The sequence below is a fragment of the Cibotium barometz genome, chromosome 57 (assembly GCF_041138505.1).
Source record: "Cibotium barometz isolate CiBa-2024 chromosome 57, ASM4113850v1, whole genome shotgun sequence".
Classification (NCBI taxonomy): domain Eukaryota; kingdom Viridiplantae; phylum Streptophyta; class Polypodiopsida; order Cyatheales; family Cibotiaceae; genus Cibotium; species Cibotium barometz.
The window spans coordinates 28,973,278-28,991,713 of record NC_141102.1 but is presented as its reverse complement, the minus strand read 5'-3'; the positions used below and the strand labels follow the sequence as shown (position 1 = coordinate 28,991,713).

At 39.9% G+C, this 18,436-nt stretch overlaps 1 protein-coding gene across 1 annotated transcript; it reads left to right on the top strand.

The window, feature by feature from the left end:
- The first annotated feature begins 11,293 nt into the window (after positions 1 to 11,293).
- On the top strand, positions 11,294 to 12,208 carry LOC147606633 (uncharacterized). Its single transcript, XM_086792041.1, has 2 exons — positions 11,294 to 11,780; positions 11,879 to 12,208. The coding sequence occupies exons 1-2, from the start codon at positions 11,327 to 11,329 to the stop codon at positions 12,031 to 12,033; spliced, it is 609 nt and encodes a 202-aa protein (XP_086648167.1). The 5' UTR covers positions 11,294 to 11,326; the 3' UTR covers positions 12,034 to 12,208.
- Positions 12,209 to 18,436: the final 6,228 nt, after the last annotated feature.

Below are 18,436 nucleotides of genomic sequence, written 5' to 3'. Positions count from 1 at the left end.
AACCTTGATGTCCTTGTCCTTCAGGTGGCGATCAAACCATTTTTTCCTTCTATCCTTCTCCACAAGGGCATTGTATACAGCCAATTGTCTTTCTTCGGTTAGCTGCTCAAGGATATATAGACGCTCTACTAAGGGATTACCATCCCAACCCTCTTGAGTAGCAACACGAAGACTAGGAATGACAAATTTCCACGACATGACTGCTTCTTGGCCATATACCATTTTGAATGGTGTGCAATTAATAGCCACTTTGTACGTAGTACGATAGACCCATAAAGCTGTCGTAAGCTTTAGATCCCAATCCATGCGATGAGCTTCAACTGTCTTTGTCAAAACAGAGATTAATGTCTTGTTTGTACTCTCGGCTTGGCCATTCGTTTGCAGATAATAAGGAGTAGATTTATGATGGGATATCATGAAATTTGTTGTGAGCTCCTTAATCACGTCATTTATAAAATGCGTCCCATTGTCGCTCACAAGTTCAAAAGGACAACCGTGTGATTATATTTTCAAAGAGGAACTTGGCTGTTGTCCTCGCATCTGCCTTACGTGTGTTGCTTTCACTTCAGCCCATTTGGTCATATAGTCAGTGGCCACAATAATATAGCGAGATTGTGTGTTTCGGGCCGCTGGGCTAATTGGACCTACAAAGTCTAAACCCCACTTTTTAAATGGTTGGTTTACTTTGATTGGATGTAGGGGCATCTGATCTTTCCGTTGGGGTTTCTTGTATCGTTGGCATTCATCGCAACCCTTCACAAAGAGTGATGCATCTTGGAACACAGTGGGCCACCAATACCCTGATTGTAAGATCTTTCGTGCAGTTAAGTCTCCTGAGAAGTGACCACCGGCTACGCCCATATGTGTCTCTTGCAAAATGTATAGATACTCATCCTCTCGGGCACAACGCCTAAGAACGTCATCCTTTTCTCTTTTATAAAGAGTCCCGGCTATCAGGCAATAGGGTTCGCATTCTTTGATCAGCTTTCGAGCTAGATCTTTACAAAGCTCCTTGGATGGAAAGCCATTAACCAAAAAGTTAACAATCTTCTCACTCCATTCAGGCATTATCTCCACCATGAACAGGGAAGTGTCAGGTAAGTCATCATCAACCCCCGTAGGAGCCTCACCATTAGGTATGCGAGACAAATGATCAGCCATAACATGTTTTTTGCTAGGTCTCACAACAACAGTGAAATCAAGCTCAAAAAGAATCAATAGCCATCGTGTGATTCTTCCTGTGGAGCATGGTTTGTTTTTACCAGATACAACAATGCTTGATGATCCGCATAGAAAACAAACTTGGTGGCAAGGAGGTAATAACTGCATATATCATTGCCAACCCTTCTCGCTCCGTAGTGGTGTAGTTCATCTCAGCATCATTCAACTGGCGACTGGCAAAGCTAATGGGGTAGTCTAGCTTGTGTTCTCCAAGTTGAGTTAACACACACCCAATAGCAAAGTTTGATGCATCAATATGCACATGGAAGAGTAAATCCCAGTTAGGCATTCTCAAGATTTGAGCACTCGCCAAGGCCTTCTTTAATAGCTCATAGGCACGGTCACATTCTTCGGTCCAAATAAACTCGATGAGAAGCTTATACAATGGTCGAGCTATCTCGGCGAAGAAGAGAATAAACCTTCGATAATAACCAACGTGGCCCATAAGGCGTTGGACTCCCTTGTAGTTGGTGGGTGGTGGCAATTCCAGAATGACCTTGATTTTACTCTCGTCCGTGGAAATCCCATTTTTGGACACTATATGCCCTAAGATAACTCCATGTTTAATCCAGAATTGGCATTTGAAAGGATTCAAGGAGATGCGATATAATCTATGTACACCTTTCAAATATTTTTCATAAACACATCAAATGAACATAAAGATTATGTAAGAAAGCTTCACAGAAGTCCCTTAGATATTCCTTAAAGGCCGTGTTTATCAATCATTGGAATGTTGCAGGTGCATTGGTCAAGCTAAAGGCCATGACGCGAAAGGCAAACACTCCAAACTCCGTGATAAATGCTGTTTTAGCTTGGTCCTCGACTGCAATTGTGATCTGATTGTAACCCGAGTACCCATCTAAAAAGCTATATGCCTCCTTGCCTGCTACTCTTTCAAGCACATGTTCAGAATATGGCAAGGGGTAATGATCCCTTCTGGTGGCTGCATTAACCTTTTTGAGATCAACGCACACTCTGAGTTTCCCATTCTTCTTTGGTATGATGACTATCGGAGAAACCCATTCTGAGTGCTCAATAGGGTATATGAATCCACATTTTACAAGCTTTTCAATTTCCTCTTGTACAATCTTTGCATACTTAGGATTCATTGGGTAGGGATGTTGCTGGACTGGTTTAGCAATGCTGATCATTGGAATCGTGTGTTGCACCACCAAGGGTGGAACACCCTTCATATCATGATATGTCCAAGCAAATATGTCCTTGAATTCTTTAAGAAGCTTCGTAAGTGCAGCTTCTTCCGCCTTGGTGAGGTCTTGAGAAATAAAAACTGGTTTAGACTCCTCACCCGGATCTGCTAAGTATATCTCCTTAAATATCGCAGGGCCATCATAGACACCACTACTCCCATTGGTAGGTGTTCGTTGGGCTTTTTGTAGACCACTTTACGTTTCCCTGTGGTAAATGATTTGAAATGCTCGGGTGCGGGGTGTAACTCTACTGGTTCTTGTTGTGCCAGGCTTTTTTCTTTCAATTTTGCTTCCTTTTGTTGCTGAGCCAACTCTTGGTTTTGCCGCCTTCTTGTAGTACGACTTAGTTTCGGCTTCTCTTCGATTTCTAATTGGGCGACGTCATAAGGTTGCGGAATACACCACATGACACTTTGGAGGTATTGTCCCCAATTATCCGCTAACTTCCAATGAGCATCAATGGCTCCTACATAACTAAGCCATTCTGCAGTGGATCTTTCCTTGTTTATTGCAGTGCGTACATTAGCTCGATAGCGTTGGCGCTTATGTCTCGTTTTCTTCTTACCAAGTTTTTGATTTTTGTTTCTATTAGATTCGGACTCACTTGGTCGATCTTCACTTGTATCCCCCTCACTTTCGGATGAACTGGAAGAGGTCACTGTCCTAGGCCTTGAGCACCTTGCTTCCACATTTGGGTGAATATTTGATTCATCCCCCCCATCAGGCTCAGAGTAGTTTCTTCTTGAGATTCATACTCAGAGTTGCATTGGTCAAAGTCTTCGCTACTTTCAGTGTCAGTGGAGTTTGCCACTTTCTCGCCATCAGGAGGTGCATAACAACTATCATGTTTATTGGCACTAATGGTGGCATATCTTGCCCCTTAGGTGTTACCCAACTTGTGCCTCTATTTCCCCATGTGTCTATGGTTGCCGCTAGGTGTACCCAATCCACGTTATCCGACTCAGTCATACTCGGTAGGACATCCATATAAGGAGAATCTTTCCCATCATCAGTCTCTTTTTTGCATGTATAGCAATACCTTAATGGGGTGGAGTGAATAGTGGTATCCGAACGATTATCAATGATAACCTTGCTTCCTAAAGGATGTGCACGACCATTCTCAAGATCAACTCGAATGACAGAGTCCTGGAATTGTAGATAGACATGGTTTTTCGACCAGTCATGCACCATTTGTGCTTCCCTCATGAAAGGACGTCCTAAGATCATTTGATATGACATAGGATGCTTGGAGAAATCCATTACAATAAAGGTATGTCGTACCTTGTATCCCAAAAACTTGATCTTAAGGTCCCTTAACATTCCAATAGGTTTAGCAATAGTTCCGTTTGTCATCTTAACCACTATGTTTGTGACTTCGAGGTGAGGTCTCCCCATAGATTCCCAACAGTTTTTAGTCACAATGCTCACTCCAGCACCACCATCAAGGATTCCCTTTAGAGTTAATCCCTTGGTAGTAATGGGGAGGGTTGCATTAGATTCGTCACCTTCAAAGTACTGTCCCAACTTGTTAACAGGTATTTCAACGACCGAATCTTCATCTAAGTTGGGTTGTAGATCCCAATGCTCCCCTTCATCTTGAAGCATGTCAGGTCTATCCATATTTGCAAATTGTGGTAGCCTCGCCTTCATTGAGAAATGCTCGAAGAGCTAAGAATAGCTCAGGATCTCCGTATAATGTGGATAGTGACTCGTCCTGTGACTCAGAAGCCATGGAAGGACACCCTACCAAGAACCCTGAGGAGACAAGCCAAAACATGCCAGTTTGGGCCCCAGAACCTGGATCTAGCATGTTTAGTCGTCTAATAGAGACCTTTAGTAGAGCTACACGCTCTGAACATGCGACAAGCAAAGTAAATGAGGAAGGAGGGGTAGTAGATTCGCCATTCACATCTTATGTAGACCCTACCCTCCCAAAGAGTGTCCATGTGGATATTCTACCCACTTCCTTTAATGAGGGCCCTACTGAGCTACCACCTTCCTATGCTCTTCCTAAAGTAGAGGTCCCTAGAAGCCAATCCATAAGAAGTGACATTGCGTCCACTTCAAGGGAACCGTTTGGCACACCAAGTCTGGATGGGATATTTCTCAATGAAAATTGGGAATATGATCTACACACAGAGACTCTAACTGACCTATACACGGGTTACACATACCATGTAGGTTGGTTAGAAGTCCTACGATCTACATCTAGTACCACTAATCTAGAGGAGCAACAACAAATGATATGTGAGGTTATTCATAGAATTATCCAAATTGAGAGGCAAAATAGGGGAGTGAACTTAGTTTCCATTGGCTCTATGAGATTTTTGGATGCGGGGAAGGCCAAACAACCAACCCTATCACAATTGGAGACTCCCTCGGTGAGTCCCATAGACCCTTCGTATGTTGTTTCGCCTGGAGTCTCAATGCAGGTTGAGCCCACGAGCAGTAACTTTAGCTTTCCAACCTTGGCTCAACTTTCCATTAAGGAATCCACAATGCCTACCCCAATGATGAGCATGACAGAAAGCGCACCTGTTACCACTGTAGTTAGTACGACACCGCTACCTAGTGGAACAGTACCTACAACAGTGCGTGCCAGTGCCTATCGACCCTATGTACCTATCGCTACTCATGCTCATGTAGCTCCTACGCCTCTTAGTATGCCAATGGCGTATGCTCCACGACCGCCTTATCACAACCCTTATCCAAGAGGAGCTAGGCCTAGCCACATATCATATCCTACGTCATTTGCCAACCTACTCAGACCAACGCCAACTCCCATCAGCCAGGCTATCCCAGAAGTGCCTCCACCAGCTATGCCTGCTCACCTAGGTGATCTCGCAGAGTTTGCTCAGACGATCGGACGATCCATTGCAGAAAACATGCGGGGTATGCCTGAGAGAGAACCTAGAAGCAAGGCAGTACAAGTGGCTAAGCTCACTCAAAACTTCAGTGGTAACGAGGATGTTAGGAAGCACATTGAAGTCTTTGAACACGTGTGTGATTCCCTGGAAGAGCACAATGAGCTGCATAAGTGTAAAGCCTTAGGCTTAACCTTGAGTGTGAAGGCCGGAGATTGGTATCGAACCTTAAGGGTTGAAGAGCGCACTCACTACCCCACTCTCAAGAGATTGTTCTTGAAAGAATACATACGTGAGGGTGTGCTTTGGGGAGTAGCATCTCAACTCCAAAAAGCTGAACGCGAGGAAGGGGAGTCAGTGAGAGACTTTATAAGTCGATTGAAGCATCTAAATTCTCACTGCACTCCCGATGAGCGCTTCAATAATAACCAACTGCTCGATAGATTCATCCGAGGATTGCGCCACGAGGACATATACAATGGCCTAGTCATTAGAGGTCTTACAACGTGGGAAGCAGTCTCACTGCCAATGCAATCCAGTTAGAAGACAACTTGATGATTGCAGGTAAAAAGGTGTCTTCGGAGACAAAATCCGTTAGTTCGCAAGTATTTGGGCATGAGCCAATGACAGTAAAACCTATTGCCAAGGAGCCCAAGATATCCAAAATGTCTGGACCGACCTTACTAAGGCTCTGCAAGAATACTTTAGGGGTAATCGAGCTCCTCAAAATAGCCATATGTACCCAAGAAGAGAGCAACAATGGTGTTCGGTTTGCTTAGGACCACATAGCACGAGTGAATGTCCCACATTCAGAGTCAAATTCAATGGAAATTGCAATGCATGTGGTAAGTATGGCCATCAGTCTAAAGATTGCCTAGTACTTAAGCGAATGTTGGCAAATCAGGCACCACTAGCCTGGTCAACAAGTACCCGCGCTGATGCCTACACAACCTGTCGAGCAACCGTCACAGCACATAGTTCCAAGGAATCCGAATGTAGTCTAGTCTGTGCCGTTACCACCGCCAGTGCTAGGACCACAACCTCCACATCCAAGGATTACCCCAATAAACCAGATGGGTTGTGAGTCACATAGTGCATGTGGGGATTATGAAGAGGAGATAGACCCCACTGCTCCATATGGGATTGATACGTTTGAAATGATTCCCCAGTACTACATGGAGGATCATTTCGGGCAAGTCAAGCCTGTATATCAAGTGGCTGCTCTTGCCACAAGAGGGCAAAACCTTAATACCTTGGCGAGGAGACCACCTCTTCAATGTTACGATTATGGTGGACCACATCGTGTAGTGGAGTGCCCTAATAGGCTACAGAAGATCGCTACTCAAATGCAACCAAATCAAGGGAGCACATCGGGAATGCCGGTACTTACATGTAATCGTTGTGGCATAGATCATTTGATCGCTCAATATAATCCTAATGCACCCAAGATTACGCCATTAAATTTTTGGCGCACATTTTTGGCGCCGCTGTCGGGGACTTGCCGAACACCGTATGCGAGCCACGAATGGCTGCAAGCATATAACCAGAGACCTAGCAAGCTCAAACAGAATGCAAAGGTGTGTCACTCACCGCTAAAACTGCCGTCGTGAAGGATTCCCGCGTCGCAGCAGTGAAGGAGGAGCCGCCATCGCCGCTCTACCGCCTCGCCGCTGCCGTGCCACTACACAGTGCTCGATCGCTCTCTCACTCTCTCTCTATCACACACGTAGGAGAAGGAAACCAAGAGGATAAGGCAAGAGCACTCTTGTATTCACAACACATGAGAATGAGGGTTTTAGGGTTACATTTGACTCTTATAGGTGACTTGGCCGTTCACACATGGGTGCCCATACATGGCCGTTCACACATGGGCGCCCATACATGGCCGGCCGATCCTAACCCTTACCCTGCTGATATTCAAGGTGCGCCTCTCATCGGCGATCACCCAATCCCTTTATCCTTAACATGTGGTGCCGACAAGCCCGGCCCATGACTCAGAATATTTAAATTAATGACGTAAAACATAGTACGTCTCAATGTCCGTCACTAGGTTAACACAAGCCATTAAAACATGGTGAAATTTTCACCTTGATGAATTTAAAAAAAATCTATTCCACAAAGGGTAGGGTATCTTTTGATTTTTTTGTGAGAGAGAGAGCTATCTAATAATATAGTTCTTAAAGTATATATGAATGCTTGCTTAATTTTTCACTTCTCGCTATCCCCCTTCTCTAGCTATCACCCCCCTACTCGCTACTCCTTGTCACCGAAGATGATGATTGGCTCTCAAGAACTCATTAAATCATACAAGCTCATAATCTCACATACAATCTCATAAGTTAACAAGCTCATAATGATTCAATGGTTAGGGTTAGATTTGGGTAGGGTTAGATTTAACCATAGTTAAACAATTTAACCATAGTTAAATTGTTTTTGTATATAAAGCCATATCTCTCTATCTTTTTCATTTTTGAATCTAAAGTCACTACCCCCCTCTCTCTCTACTATGAAATTTAATCTACTATGAAATCAACCACATTGATTTGGGTAGGGTTAGATTTAACCATAGTTAAACAATTTAACCATAGTTAAATTGTTTTTGTATATAAAGCCATATCTCTCTATCTTTTTCATTTTTGAATCTAAAGTCACTACCCCCCTCTCTCTCTACTATGAAATTTAATCTACTATGAAATCAACCACATTGATTAGATATCAACCATTGTCATTGTCCCAAAGAAAAATGAAAAGTTGCGAGTGTGTGCGGATGTTAAAAAGGTCAATGCGGTCACACGACGAAAAGATCAGTACCCACCATTGTTAAATATCGAACATATGGTACAAAGTGTGTAGTGTTGGTGAAGAAGCTTACATCTTCTTAGATGGATTCTTTGGTTATAACCAAGTGTTTATTGCACTTGACAATTAGCACAAGACCATATTCACAACAATGGGAGACATGTTTACCTATTAGGTCATGCCCTTTCTACATTCTAATAGCTAATATACACAGCTTTTAAGGACTATCTATAGAAGTGGTTGAAAGCTTTCATTAATGACTTGTGTGCTCACTCTAAGTGGAAGGATCACCTAGCATGCTTGAGAAAAGTATTTCAAATGTGTTAATTATATTTAATATCTTTGAACCCCTTGAAGAATCATATTTGAAGATGGTTTTTCTATTATCCTCTCAAGAAAATCATCTTTGAAGATGGAAAATTCTATGTACATAGTTGAAAAGTCATATTGACAATAACCGATATCAAGATCATCTCACACCACATATTTCTTTTTAAAGCTGCATCTTCTTGACAGCATTGTTTGCTATCATTTACATGTTAAAACATGCTCTTCTTTATAAAAAAAACCTTGGAACCTTTTTACTTTTTTGAACTTTATAAATACAAGCTCATGATTCTGCTTCCATGCCCATGGTAGTGTCTTTAGGGGGAGAGGGTTCAGGGCCTAACTTAGCCCCTTCCTTGGACAGGTGAGGAGAGGACTCCGGTTGGTTTCTCCTTGGGAGCTATTCAGCGTATGGGGGAATTCTTTGGCAAAGTGACCACTTTCCTTGCACTTGTAGGTAAGAATCAGGGAAGGCACTTGTAGGCAAGAATCAGGGAAGGCACTAAACTTAACGGCTACAACGAACTTGATGCCGTCAAGGGTCTTAAGTTCCACTTCCTCAAGAGTGTCGTTCCATCTTTCCCTCAAGATGCATGCATGTCGCATGTCATGCCTGTCATTTTGCTCAACAGGGGGATGTAGAGGATTTTCCCCACGACACCAGCAATAGCACGAATCTCTCCCCATAGGAAGTAGGGAACATCCACATATGAGGTTTAGAATCACTAGGAGACGCTCACAATACCCATTCAGTGTAGCACAAGCTGCTATCTACTAGACACATGAGAGGCTATAGATGAGGGCAAGGATAAAGTGTCATGCAAAAACACTATAAAAGATGGAAACTTTATGAGAAAGCTGGCCATGGCGAAGCTCAAGTAGTTAAGTTTTGAGTTTTGGGCACCCAAGTTTGAATAAGGGAAGGCCAGTTGTATATAAGTCAAATTCTCAAAATGCTAAGACACAATCCCCCTTTTGTGTCAATAGAGTTCTAGTCACCTACTTGCTCTTATCTATGTGTGTGAGAGAGAGAGTTGAGACTAGCAACTAGAAGAATGACTCTTGGTGCATTTCCCTTTTCTATTCTTTGTGTGTGTGTGTGAGAGGAGAGTTGCGGAGTAAGGTAAGTCTCCCGTGATAGTTGTACTCCTTTTTTGCTATCTATGAATGTGTATAGTTTTGGGAAGTGTAAGAAAGGAGCTATCAACCCATGGTATGTAAAAATCAGTGAGCATGCATAGCCACATTGAGGAAGTCAAAATAGAGCCAACCATTGAACCATATCAAATTGAGTTGGAAATCCCATAAAAAGGCCACATTATTGTAACATGCATATATGGGTTTGAGAGAGATGACACCATGCTAAGTAAGCAAAATACGGTGGTAAATATGCACCCAAAATTAATTAGTTTGGTAAAAATTGTTTGCAATCTTAGCTCGTCTGTAAGGTTTAGCCATTTTGCTTTTTTTTTTTTTGTCAAGGTATATCGCGATCTTTTGTAAATGGTAAACCTAGATTTGATGCACAGTTTTAGAACACATGTTAGCTTGCATGCATCCTCGCAAAGGCTTCTCGAATTTCCCGTCTCTGCTCGTCAGCCTTGCCTTGCTCGCCCACATCGGTGCTACCATAGTTGTTTCCTTGGCTATACCATAGCTATGATATGGTGCTCTTCTCTCTCTCTCTCTCTCTCTCTCTCTCTCTCTCTCTCTCTCTCTCTCTCTCGTATGCACAGAAATATGGTAAATATGCTATAGCTAAGCTAAATATAAACTCTTCTATATTTGGTTTTTATGGGGGTAGAGCTAAATCTAGCGGTAAAGTTTGAAACCTTAGATTATTGTGTATATAAGGGAAAACATCTTCAGAACGACTATTGGTCTCTATTAAGCTAAATCCCCCTTTTGTGTCAATAGAGTTCTCGTCACCTACTTGCTCTTATCTATGTGTGTGAGAGAGAGAGTTGAGACTAGCAACTAGAAGAATGACTCTTGGTGCATGTCCCTTTTCTATTCTTTGTGTGTGAGAGAGAGTAGCGAGTGAGAGGAGAGTTGCGGAGTAAGGTAAGTCCCCCGCGATAGTTGTACTCCTTTTTTGCTATCCATGAATGTGTATAGTTTTGGGAAGTGTAAGAAAGGAGCTATCAACCCATGGTATCAGTGGAGCACTTGTAGCCACATTGAGGAAGTCAAAATAGAGCCAACCATTGAACCATATCAAATTGAGTTGGAAATCCCATAAAAAGGCCACATTATTGTAACATGCACATATGGGTTTGAGAGAGATGACACCATGCTAAGTAAGCAAAATACGGTGGTAAATATGCACCCAAAACATTTTGGTGGGTGAAATTAATTAGTTTGGTAAAAATTGTTTGCAATCTTAGCTCGTCTATAAGGTTTAGCAGTTTTGCTTTTTTTTTTTCATCAAGGTATATCGCGATCTTTTGTAAATGGTAAACCTATATTTGATGCACAGTTTTGGAACACATGTTAGCTTGCATGCATCCTTGCAAAGGCTTCTCGAATTTCCCGTCTCTGCTCGTCAGCCTTGCCTTGCTCGCCCACGTCGGTGCTACCATAGTTGTTTCCTTGGCTACCATAGCTATGATATGGTGAACTCTTCTCTCTCTCTCTCTCTCTCTCTCTTGTGTTCGAATCTCACTCCTGTCGGATAGATCATATTTGGTCTCTTGGGATTGTTCCTACGACGTTAAAAGAGCTTCTTCTTCTTCTTCTCTCTCGTATACAGAGAAATATGGTAAATATGCTATAGCTAAGCTAAATATAAACTCTGCTATGTTTGGTTTTTTTGGGTAGAGCTAAATCTAGCTGTAAAGTTTGAAACCTTAGATTATTGTGTATATAAGGGAAAACATCTTCAGAACGGAGACGCAGAAGAAGCCGATGGGGCCGGTGGACCCGAGCGAGTGCACAGCGGCGGGAACGGGCGTCGCAGGCGGCGCAGCGGGGGCGGAGGCGTCGTTCGCGATAGTGACGAAGGACGCAGAAGGGCGGAGGGTGCTGGAGGGAGGGGCACATATCAAGGTGAGAGTGACGCCGGGGGTGGGGGGCGGAACCGAGCCTGAGGCGGTGGTGAAGGACCATGGCGACGGCATATACACCGTGGCCTACGCTGTGGACAAGCGAGGGGAGTACATGGTCTCTGTGGAGTGCAATGGGCTGCCCATCAGGGACAGCCCCTTCCCCGTCTTCTTCAGCGGAGGGACGGCGCCCATCCGCTTGTCCCCGTCCGGCACTCTCCTCACCGCCTCTCCTCCCTTCCCTGGCGTCGGTGAAAGCCCCTTCCCTGGCGTCACGGCCGGCATCTTCCCTGGTGGACTAATACCAGGGGCAGCAGGTAAGCTTTCTTGTTCCAGATTAGGGTTGGGTTTCTCTCTTTCGGCCAGTATTAGGGTTTCAGGCTTTGAGCTCACGCCGGCGCAAATTGCTTGGCAGGTGCCCATATGGCGTCGCCCCGCCCTTCTGCTGCAGCTATGGCAGCCGCAAAGGCCATCATGGCTGCCCGGGCCTCTGGGGTTGCTCAAGACTACAGTCCTCTCAGGAGCAACATCATCAAGAAGCTCATCATGAAACACATCGTGCCAATTTGATGTAGCAAAATTACACAACACATGCACACTCACATGTTGATGGTCCTTCAGAAATTTTAAACCAATTTCTTCATGTATTTGAATAGTTTTTTTTAAAACATAATTGTTGATACTAGTCCTCAACCCGCGCGTTGCTGTGGTATGTAAAAGAGAGGTGCAGTAGCGGCCCCAACAATGAAGCGTTTGAAATTTTTTTGGGGGGCTCATTGTAATTAGCCAGCCCGATTTGCTCCACATTCCAGGATTTCTCTTTTCTCTTCCCTCCTTGTCCCAAAGTAGTCCATGGTTAATATGTAATACAATAGCGTAGGATTTCTCTTTTCTCTTCTCTCCTTGTCCCAAAGTTGTCCATGGTTAATATGTAATAGATAAGCGTTTGATTTGGCATTGGCTTTTTGAGCGTGTATTTACATCATGACTGGAAATAATTTAAATTTTTGAAATGGATTGGAAAAACTTTAATGCACGCCCATGTATAAAGCATGGGTATAAATATTGAAGGGGGATCTCTCTAAACCAAACACAAATTTGGTGAATAGTCTTTGGGCAAGTACAAAAAGGAACCGATGTGCCAAACTAAAGACCTCATGCATGCGTTATATGCATAGGACTTATGCATAATGCATTACCTTATGCATAGGCTATTATGCATCACATGTACTCAGGACCTAATGCATAAGATTGATGCATTATAGCCAATGCATAATACCTTATGCATTATGTATAATGCATATATAACTATGCATAACACATTGTTCCATTGAACATGTATTATACAAAATGCGTAAGCCATTTTCTATGGGAATTTTATAAGATGTTTTAAAGAAACAACTCTCCATCGTTTTATTGATAAGTTTTACATCATGTTAAAATTTAGTGTTTTTATAGCTCAAAACGATACGATTAAAGCCCTTATGCATGCATTGGGTGAATCTAGCTTACCAGAATCATGCAAGAAATAGGGGTGGATAAATCTAGCTTGCCAAAATCTATGCACCACCATCATATGCTCCACCATGCATTGTGTTTGAAATTGACTCAACTTCAAATAAAGGAGAACACTATGACCGGATCTTGATGAAGTGTATTTGCTCTTTGATCTTATGAGGTTGAGGCCAATTCTACCAAAACCAAATGCAAATTGTGACCATTAACTCTCTTTCTTTGTGGTTTCATTTGGCTACTTTGTTAGATTAACTCGTCCATAAATTTTGTGATGCTTTGAATTTTCCACCTCATGATAGTAGATGTTTAGAGCATCGATCAATGTAAGTTTGTGCATCTAGTTAATATGCTCATTATTGTGTGAGTTCTTTTGGTGGCATTCAATATGACATCAAAGTCTCTTACATGCACTAGTTTGTTGGTCCAAGTGTGCAGGTTAATTGCTCTGGTCCTTTCTCTATTTAGAGTTGAACTTGATTCTTCCCTTAGTCATGGATCACCATCACTGCCAGGCTCTTAAGATCGCATCAAAGGAAAGGGCCGAAATAAAGCAAGGAAAAATCACAATGGGAATTATGAACCTCAATCTTGCTATTTGCATGAGTACATCCCACATCAAATCCATTGGTTAAACCCATTAGCTTCACTTGATTATAAAATCTAATCTCTCGAAGGGTGGTCTTCAAGCCCTTTGTGGAGCAATTTGCATACAATGCTTTCAATGGGTTTCTTGGACGCTTTAGTATAGTCATGCCATTGGGGCTAGGGAACACTGCTTGTGGTGTCTTATGGTGCCCCTTAGATCCCCATTTCTAGGACCATGATCCCCCATGGATGTAGACCACCACCCTTCCCCCTTCCTTTTTTTCATGTAAACTTTCATACTTTATTGCTTTAAAAATATCTATAGTTGTTTAAAATGTAATATTACAAGAGTTTACTAAAGTTTAATTGAGTGTTTATTCATGTAATAAATGGGAATTTAGTTTCTTAAACCATTTTTAACATATTAATTTGTCTTTTTATGATTAACTACTTGATTTGCACATAGAATCACTAATTTTTTAATGATTAACTAATTGGTTTGCATATAAAATCACAATGAACAACCTTTTCCACACATATTTTACATGATTAGATATTAAATGAGCATATGGTGTAATGATATACAAGATTTATTCCATGTAAAGCTATTGTTAAAGGGATTATTTATTTTCAAAAACTCTTATTTAAGTTGATATTTTGAAGTACTCCTTTAAATTAAAATATATCTTAAGGGTTATGATTTGTGTTTAAATGAACTTATAGTTGACTTTATAATGGTACACACAAGATCTTGCAATTATACCCAAGCTTCCATTAGATGATTTTTGTTTAAATGAACCGATAGTTAACTTTATAATGGTACACACAAGATCTTTCAATTATACCCAAGCTTAAGATGCTCCCTCTCACATCAAAAAACCAAATAAAGTTTCATAACATTGTGTTAAAATAAACCAACTGGTCAACTTTGTGATGGTACACCCAACACCTTGTAATTATACTCAATATTTCCATAAGATGATCCCTCTCACATCAAACCAAATAAAGTTTCATGAGATTTTTTCAATTTGATGAATTTAAACAAAATGTTTTACATGTGTTATCCTAATCGATTAATGGGTCATTTTCATAAATTTTGTCTATCTTCACTCATTATATTGTTATATTCCATTTGTCTATCTTCACTCATCATATTAGTATTAAGTTGACCACTTGGTCTATTAAGAATGTCAAGTGATGAAAAATAGCTTTTCCTAGGTTTAATGTCAAGTGATGAAAAATAGTTTTTCCTAGGTTTAATGTCAAGAGAGTGATAAAACAAAACTATTTTTTTTCTTCTCTTAGTTTTAGTTATAAAACATGGCATGAAGGTAAATCTTCTTGAAAATCATTTTGTGGTTTTAAGTGGCACAACCTTGGCCCTGACCGCTACTCCTATACATATTTGTGTGAAGGTGTTCCCCTCATCATGGGATAGATTTAATTTTCATATAAAAATGCTTTTCAACATTTTAAAAAAACTTACTTATCCCACCATGAATATCTTGGATGTCTACAATGCTATAGCTAGAAATGTTATAGTAGCTCCCTTAAATTATAGAAGTCATATCTGCGACTTCTATACATTAATAGTTTTTCATCTAATTTTTGCAAGTCAAAAGTTTCCATGTGTCAAAGACTACCTATAGAAGTCATAGTTCTCTAATCATTGAAGTAACACTTCTTTGACCATAGAATTCCCACTTATATATTTGTGCGGCATGATAAGCATGACTTCTCTACAAAAATAGAAGTACCACTTTTTAACTATAAATTTACAATTGTTTGTTGTTGAAATCAATGTTGTGAAAATTAAAAATTTACTCCTACCACTGTATAAATCTTAAGACTTATGTCCATAGAAGTATCACTTCTACACAATAGTTGAAATTAATTTACAATTGTTTATTATCAAAATCAATGTTGTGAAAATTGAAATTTTACTCTACCATCATAGAAATCTTAAGAATTATGCCATAGAAGTATCACTTCTACATAACAGTCAAAGATTACCTATAGAAGTCATAGTTCTCCAATCATTGAATTCTTTGATCATAGAATTCCCACTTATATAATTGTGTGACGATGATAAGCAAGACTTCTCTACAAACATAAAAGTATCATTTTTTAAACTATGAACAATTACAGTTGTTTGTTGTATAAATAAATGTTGTGAAAATTGAAAATTTACTTTTATCAAATTAGAAATCTTAAGACCACTTCTACACAGTAGTCATACATAGTAGTCTAGAGATTAAAAAATTGATCAAGTGTGGTATTTCCCCATGAGATTCATTTAATTCAATGTTGTGAAAATTGAAAATTTACTTCTATCAAATTAGAAATATTACGACTTATGTCCATAGGAGTATCACTTCTACACATAGTCTAGAGATTAAAAAATTGATCTCCACCAAATTCATTTAATTTACCTATTTCACTTAATTTCATGAACCTTTGCTTAAACCAATCCAAAAAGTAACAATGTCTAGACACCTCACCTATTTCACTTAATTCATAAACCCTTGCTCAGACCAATCCAAAAAGTAAAAAATGTCAAGACACCTCACCATTCTATCATGTTATCAAGTACTTGCACTCAAATTCTTTATTATTAAATTCAATAGTGAGGATGCATCATGACCAAGAAGAGAGTGCTCACACTCAAATTCTTTGTCATTGAGTATGATAGTAGTGAGGATGCATTATGACCCAAGAAGGGAGTGCAAATCAACCTGAAATGACCCAAATAGCTAGATCTAGTACTTTGACACACCAACTATATGGAAAAAATTTCTTGAAATGATGATAAAACCACAATAAATCCAAATTTTGATCAAGGAGGCATAAATTCACTCGATCTAGTCACAGGTTGGATAGAGCTAATTGACAATCTCAAGTACCAACATTATAATCATGGATACCACTACATCTACTTGAGGGAACACAACTTTTACATTATATGACTATTATTAGACACAAAAGACATGTACGTTACAAAATCACAATTCCAAGGAAATTTGGACCTGATGACAATTCCAAGCATGATTGGAACCACTATGTCTAGTAATCTTCCTATAGGTGAATTTAATAAATCAATGCAACTAGAGTATTGAGAAAAAAATCTACTCTAATTAGACTACCTTCTACCACATGGGATATTAGGAAACCAATAAAGCTTTTAAATGTAAAGCCAAATCCATTGATACACTAGGAGCAAGGTGTCAAAAATAATAATAAACCTACGCAAACTAGAGTTCAAGGTACCAGAAGTCCTAGACCAAATCTGGCTAGACCCAAAGCACTAGTAGCTCCTAGAGTACTATTGGGAGGAGCCTAAGGAACTCACATGAACCACCAACACATCCCAATGCTGCATAATGCCATCTATTTCCATCCCAAGCAATACCAACACATCCCAATGCATAATTCCATCTATCTCCATCCCAACCAATACCACGTGTACCACCAACAATGCATCACATCATGTGTTTTTAAGCCTCACTGATCCACACTTTATGGTTCACTATCCTACCTTGTATGCTTATGCAGCACCACCACCACGAGATTATATAAAGCTACTAACATGTTGAGGATATCATAGGCTATGATAAGGGGAGAGTAAGAAGACTAGATTCAAACAAATGTAAAACTACTCACATCTCAAAGCTCTTAATGAAATTTTATGAATTGGTGATTCTATTCTCGACACTTGGAAACCATTTAGAAACAAGTCTATGAAGACATTACACAAGTGGATTATGTTACCAAGGTCAAAAATAGCGTTAAGTATAGATGGGAAGGCTAGAAAATGGTTAATATATTTCAAACCAAAAGAAAATATTGACTATCTTACCCTCTAAGTTATAGGGTTTTGCATTAATTGGTGCAAAATGGAGTGTAGCCAACTATACAGCATAGTGAGGAAGAAAGGAAAGTCACTATGTGACTTTGTTGCATGCATGAAGAACACAAACTCTAGATTTGAGCTAAAATAAAACCTTAATGATGAATAGATGATGAGGCAGATTCTTGATAGACTTAATGATCTAGACTTGCACAATCTTTTAATCACCCAAAGGCTTTATACCTTTGATAAGTGTTTCCAACATGCATTTATTTTAATGAGATAATTTCTTGTTCAACTTAATGATCTAGAATTGCACAATCTTTTAACCACCCAAAGACTTCATACCTTTGATGAGTGTCGCCAAACCATAGTTACATTTCATAATAACATGCTGGGTAGAGAGAGTAATAGGTTAATATCTATTACCCCATTAGAACAACATCAATTACAAAGATGGCAAATTTGAGAAAACAGGATACAACAATTCAAAATAATATAGTTGGAGACATTGAGTACTTTGGAGAACCATTGCAGAGTGGATATGTAAGCACAAGTAGAAGGTTAAAGCAATCATCGACATTAACGTAAGTAACTAACAACTCTTGCATATCAACAATGCTAAACACTAAATCTTCACTTAAAAAGATAAGTTTTATGAGAATAATAAATAAAACATGTGTATATATATGTTTAAATTGTATAGATCTATATATCTTTAAATTATAAACATGGTAAACATTTATGGTGTTATCCACTAAGTTTTGAATTAATAAAATGTTGTTTCAACTATAAGAATATATCTTTACATTGTAAACATGGTAAACATCTAAAGTGTACACTAGGTTTTTATTGAATTAATTTTTTTCAACTATAAGAATATCCATAAGCTTAGTTCCAAAAAACCAAAATGGTATTGAAGAGATCATATGGCCCTAATAAAGCGCATGTGATTACATTGGTTAAAACAGATTTTGTTTCAACCATAAGAATCTCCATAAACTTAAAATGTTATTGAAGAGATCA

Coding starts and splice junctions, on each gene's coding strand:
- LOC147606633 (XM_086792041.1), top strand. CDS start 11,327: ATGGGGCCGGTGGACCCGAGCGAGTGCACAGCGGCGGGAACGGGCGTC. Junction 11,781..11,878: donor ACTAATACCAGGGGCAGCAG/GTAAGCTTTCTT, acceptor ATTGCTTGGCAG/GTGCCCATATGGCGTCGCCC.